The following is a 5,468-nucleotide window of genomic DNA, read 5'->3' as shown; positions in this document are numbered from 1 at the left end:
TGGCTCGCATCAGTCTCAAACTCGGCGGCGCGTTTGCAGCATCAGGCCGGCCCAGACAGCGGACGCGCCGTGGGCCGGTTGCTGCTCGCGGCCGCCGGCGGCGCGGACGCGCTGCCGGCGCGCGAGCTGGCGGTGCTGTTGCACGCGGCGGCGGAGAGCGGCGCGGACGCGCCGCCGCGCGCGCGGCGGCGGCTGCTGCAGCGGCTGGACGAGCTGGCTGAGGCGGGGCAGCTTGAGGCGTCGCACTGGGGCCTAGTCGCGTGGTCGCTGGCGCGGCTGGCGCGGCGGTCTGGCTGGAAGGTGGGGCGGCGGCGGGTGCAGCTGCTGTGTCGAGGCTTCAGCTTGGAAGCCTCCTCCTGGCGTACGGCGCAGGTCGCATCGCCCCAGCAGCATCAGCTCCAGAGCAGCCAGCAGCAGCAGCAGCAGCAGCAGCAGCAGCAGCAGCAGCAGCAGCAGCAGCAGCAGCGGCGCCGGCGAGCGCCGCAGGTGCACGGCCAGCCGTGGCAGGCGCGCGAGGCATGCCGCCTGCTGTGGGCGCTCGCCGCGCTACGCCACCGCCCAAGCGCGGCGTTCCTGCGCGCCTGGCAGCGGCGCGCGGCCGAGGCCTTGCCGCTGTTCACGAGTGCTGACTTGGTCAGTAGCACCTGGGCCCTCGGCCGCATCGCCGCGCTGCCCTCTCCAGGCGCGCGCACCCCCGCGCGGCTGCCGCTGTGTTGGCAGTGGCGGCGCGCGTGGGTGCGCGCGAGCGCGGCGCGGCTCGCCTCGCTGGCGCCACGCGAGCTCGCTCTCCTCCTCTGGGGCGCCGCCGCGGCGGGCGCGGCGCCGCCGCGCGAGTGGGTCGCGCGGGCGGCGGCCGCGGCGGGGCGGCAGCTGAAGGCGCGAGCGTGGCGCGGCGAAGAGGCGGCGATGGCAATTTGGGGGCTGTCTCAGATGCGCGCCGGCTCCCTCCTAACCCAAGAGGTGTGCGAGGTGCTGCTGAGTCAGCTGACGTCCGCCACGCTGCCGGGCCTGCCGCAGCTGCCGCCCTGGCAGCTGCTCCAGCTGCTCAGCGCCGCGGCGGCGCTCGACCCCGCGCTACGGCCCCGCGGCGGCGCGGGCGCGGCACGGCCGCGGCGGGCGGCGGTGCCGGCGCTGCGCGCGGACGGCGGCATTGATTCGGCGTTGGGCGGTTCGGGCCCCGGGGCGGCTCTTGGCAGCGGTGTGGGCAGTATGGGAAGCCTCAGCAGTCTGGGAAGCCTGAGCAGTTTGGGATCTGCGGATGAGCTGCAGGGCAACGTGCTGTCGCGGGAGGTGATCGAGGCGCGCCTGGCGAGCGCCTCCGCGTCGGAGCGCCGCCGCGCGCGCGCGCCGCGCAGCAGCGTCGACCCGCGCTGGCTGGCCGCCTGGCTGGGCGCGGTGCATGCGCGCGCGGGGGAGTGGCCGCCGCGGCTGCTGGCTGAGGCACTGCTCGGCCTCGCGCGCGCGGGCGCGGCGCCGCCGCCGGCCGCGTGGCAGCGGCGCGTGTTGGGGGAGCTGGAGCGGCGGCGTGCCGAGGGGCGGCTGGCGCCGCGCGGCGCGGCGGCGGTCGCGTGGGCGCTCGCCGCGCTGCAGTCGCCGCTGCTGCAGGAGTGGCAGGCGCGATGCCGCGTGCAGTATGTGCCCGGCGCGGCGGGCGCGAGGCTTGCGCATGTCGCTGGGCCGCAGCTGTGGCTATTCAAGCCCGCCGCCCTGGAGCCGGGCGGCGGCAGCGCGAGCGGCAGCAGGGTGAGCGCGCCGCGGGTACGCCTGTGGCGCCACGGCCGCGGCCGCGTGTCTGTTAATTCTGCTGCGAGGCACCGGGCGGCTGTCAATGGCATCACAGTCGGCGTCAGCAGCACTGGCGGCTTGAATGGCAGGCAGTACGCCGGCGTCGGCGGCAGCACGGTTGGTGCCGAAGCACTCGACGGCGGCAGCAGCGGCAGCAGCAGCTCAGGTTCGGCCGCAGGCAGCAGCAACGGCGCGCGTGCGGCCCAGACCGCCCCCGAGCCGGCGCTGCGCGGCGCCGTGGCGCAGCGGCCCCAGCAGCAGCTGCAACGCGCCGAGCAACCCGCCCAGGTCAGGGCGTCCACAGCGCCGGCCGGGCTGGCGGGGTCGGCGCAGCCGGTTGTGTACGTCAACAGCACCAGCGGCCTATTTGCCACTGTGACGGCTGCGGCCGCGGCGCCCGGACAGGCGTCTGCGCTGCCCGCGGCGACGATGCGGCTGCGCCGGGAGAATGGCGCCGGCGACGCCGGCATGTTTTGACCCTCGCCTCTGGCGGCCAGTTTTGCAGGGGCGCCATTCGCCCCCGAAATTGATGCATTAATTGTGTAACGCTTCGATCTCTGTGGTGGATTGGGGTACGTGCATCAACAGCTGGGGCGAGGTTGGAGGAGGAAGGGAGGGGTGGGCAGCAAGCTGGTCATCTTTTTCGTGCGCACGAAGTCGCGTGGTCAGCACGACCACTGCAGCACCACTACAGGTGCACCCGTCCAAGCCCAGGCATACATGCTGCAATCAACGCAAATGCATTAATACACGATCCGATCACGCAAAATGGCATCCGTGGCTTCGCAAAATGTCTCCCTTCAACGCGGCGCTTTGTCGCGGGGCCATCCGCGAGTGGCTGTAGGGACGTCTGTATGTAGGGTCCGCAAAGGCCGTGCAGCGCAGCCACGCGTACGCGCAGCGTTCTCGATGGCAGGTGGGCATGCGCCACGCGCTGTGTTGGCGTCAGCAGACCGCTGAAGCTCGGCCGCAGCGGCGCTTGCGTCATGCAGACTCACCTGTCCACATGCAGGGGCTTTTATCGCCTTGCCTCTCTTGTCGCACTGTGCAGGCCTGGCGTGCTTGCGGGCCGCAGCCATCCCCGCCTCCAAAACGTGCCTCACTGAACGCCACACAGCACTGCCGCGACGCGCACCCGCGCATGCTTCACCACTCTTCCGCCTCCACACCTCCTCGCTCCCCCCCTTGCCCGCAACCCCGCTCCCCCGCCCCCCTCCCGCGCCCGACGCCGCGCAGGCCCGCAGCTCGCCGCCGCCGCCGCCGCCGCCCGCGCGCCGCCCCAAGGTGACGTCACCGTCACTGTGGAGGCCCCCTCCTTCAGCAGCCGCCGCCTGGTGGCCGCCACCCCGATTCTGGCGCCACCCGAGCGCGTGTGGGAGGCGCTGACGGACTACGACGGACTGGGCACCTTCATCCCCAGCCTGGTCGAAAACCGGTGCCTCGAGCGGCGGGAGCGCGGGGCAGTTCTGTACCAGGTGCGCAAGGGCGTGGACAGCGGGCGGGGACGGGTCCCCGAGCGGCCGGAAGGCAGCGGCGGCGGCGGCGCGGGCGCCTTGCACGCGCACCCACACGCGGGGCGTTGGCGATGCCCGGACGGCGGTTTCTGCTGGTGGGACGCTCGCAGGCGCGCGGGCCCGCTTGCTTGTGACGCCGGTGGCTGCACGCTCTCATCACCACATACCCCTCTTCCGCCCCTCCTGACCCTCCCCCAGGTCGGCGCTCAGGACGTGGCCCTCGGCGTCAAGTTCCGCGCCGCCTGCACCCTGGAAATCCGGGAGCACCCCCGCGGCCTCCCGCCGCGGCTGCTCGCGCCGCCCGCGTACCAGCCCCCGGCGCCCTTTGGTTTCAACCTCGGCTTCGTTCCGCCGCCCCTGGCGGCGGCCGGCTCGAGCGCGTACCCCTGGCCGAGCCAGAGTCTGCCGGGGCAGCCTGTCCTTGGCGATCTCACGTTTGACCTGGTCAAAGGCGACTTCGAGGCGTTCAGGGGCCTGTGGCGCGTGCAGCAGGGCGTGTCGGGGCCGGCGTCGGCGTGGCTGGTGTACTGCCTGCACGTGCGGCCCCAGGCCTGGCTGCCCGTCGGCCTGATCCAGGACCGCATCAGCAGGGAGGTGGTGACCAACCTCCGCGCGGTGCGGCGCCACGTTGAGGTGCTCCACCACACGCGGCCGGCGACAGCAGCGGCGGCGGCGGCGGGCCAGCGATCGCGGCAGACGCAGCAGCCGCAGCAGCAGCCGCAGCAGCGGCCGCGCGGGGTGTCGGGCGCGTGAGTGGCGCGCACAGGCCAGTAAAATTTTGGAGGGAGGGGTAGGGCGTGTTTTTTGAAATGGCACGATCTCTGAAACCCGGGCTTTTGCCAGAATCTCCTTGCCGTGGTGCTCAACATGTGCAATTTTCAGCGTTTGGCGCTGCTGTATGGCGCTGGGCCGCCTTGCCACAACCTTTGGTTGAGCTTTGCAGCGTCTGGGCCGTTGCTACAGCAACACGATTAGTAGAGTGAACGCGTCATCTGGAGTGTGTCCATCGCTGCGCTTCTGAAGTGTGCGCAGCTCTTTTCTGTCACGAGCGTCAATTTATTGCCTTGTACACACCCATGGCAGGGTGCCACCCCGATGGCACAGCCCCCACGGCGTAAACCCCAACACTGTAGCAATTTGTTTTGTTTTGCTGGTTTTTGGTGGCAATGCCGCCAGCCATTTTGCAGCGGCCACGGGCACTGGGGCGTGGGGCGATAGGCTGCGAGCATAGGCCCCTTGGAACGCCGCTTTGCTGGGCCAGGACTTTTCCTCTGTAAGAGACCTCTGTACGTAAGAGCGAGGAGCTGCTTACAGGTTCGGCATCATCATCTATTGTTTTTACATCAGTGTTTGTATCAGTACATGGTCCTTCCAGTTGTCCAGAGACAGATGTCGCAGATGCATGTGACCGTGCTGAGCTGGCACAAGGTAGTGTGTACTGCTGGGTATGTGAAGTGCACAAACATCCCAGGTGCCGAATCAGGAGGCAGATAGGATACGCCAAAACACACACAGGCTGGAAGGCGGGAACGGCAGCGCAAGCAGCGGGCAGCGCGCTTAGCCTTGATGGCAGCATTGCGGCTGCTCACGTGGGCACCACAGTTTCAAAGCACATCCAGCAGAGAGGGGCGGAACAGCATTGTGCTCAGTGCGCCAGGAATGCAGTGAAGGCACCAAAAAACGCGGGGCAAGCAGAGGATGCGCATCCTGCAGGAGGGTGCCGACGAGGTCGCAGGAAGTTCAGCGACGGTGGAGGCGCCCTGTTGCACGCTATGTGCCGGAATTGTGTGGCCAACAGATTGTCGTCCAGCAAGTTGAAAATCCTGCAGCACCAAATCTCAGCTGCAAAGGGGCGGCAGGATGAACCCTCTCCCGCCCCTTGCCTGACTGCCAGGCCCCTGGCTGCACCAAGCTCTCCCGTCCTCAGCGCCGCAGTGTGGGCAAAGGCGGAGGCGACCCTCCCAGCCGCAGCAGCTGCGGCGAGCAGTGGCGGGCCGGCCTCTGCCTCGGCCGAGCTCGCCACACAGTCCTACTCACCCGCAGCCACTGCGCCTGGTGCGCCAGTGGCGCGGGCTGCGGCTGGGGCCACCCACCCCCCCAAGAGGTCCAGAAGCATCCTGGCGCGGCGGGGCCCGTCAGCACCTCCTCACTTTGACCCTCTTGCCGCCG

General features: G+C 70.1%; 3 protein-coding genes across 3 annotated transcripts in view; 2 read left to right on the top strand and 1 right to left on the bottom strand.

The window, feature by feature from the left end:
* Positions 1-930: 930 nt before the first annotated feature.
* Positions 931-2,262, top strand: MNEG_10505 (hypothetical protein; the record flags this gene model as incomplete). Its single annotated transcript, XM_014041025.1, has 1 exon — positions 931-2,262. The coding sequence occupies one exon, from the start codon at positions 931-933 to the stop codon at positions 2,260-2,262; it is 1,332 nt and encodes a 443-aa protein (XP_013896479.1).
* A 432-nt stretch (positions 2,263-2,694) lies between these two features.
* Positions 2,695-4,052, top strand: MNEG_10504 (hypothetical protein; the record flags this gene model as incomplete). Its single annotated transcript, XM_014041024.1, has 3 exons — positions 2,695-2,701; positions 3,022-3,260; positions 3,498-4,052. 3 exons carry the CDS (start codon positions 2,695-2,697, stop codon positions 4,050-4,052), a joined length of 801 nt encoding a protein of 266 aa, XP_013896478.1.
* A 1,170-nt stretch (positions 4,053-5,222) lies between these two features.
* Positions 5,223-5,468, bottom strand: part of MNEG_10503 (GCN5-related N-acetyltransferase) — a gene marked incomplete at both ends in the record, with an annotated part of 4,113 nt that continues 3,867 nt past the window's right edge. The window contains one exon of the mRNA XM_014041023.1: positions 5,223-5,273. Within this exon, the coding sequence (XP_013896477.1) occupies positions 5,223-5,273 (51 nt within the window). The remainder of the gene's footprint in view (positions 5,274-5,468) is intronic.

The sequence above is a fragment of the Monoraphidium neglectum genome, assembly GCF_000611645.1.
Source record: "Monoraphidium neglectum strain SAG 48.87 unplaced genomic scaffold scaffold02343, whole genome shotgun sequence".
NCBI classification, from domain to species: Eukaryota; Viridiplantae; Chlorophyta; class Chlorophyceae; order Sphaeropleales; family Selenastraceae; genus Monoraphidium; species Monoraphidium neglectum.
This window is presented reverse-complemented; position numbering and strand designations above follow the sequence as displayed.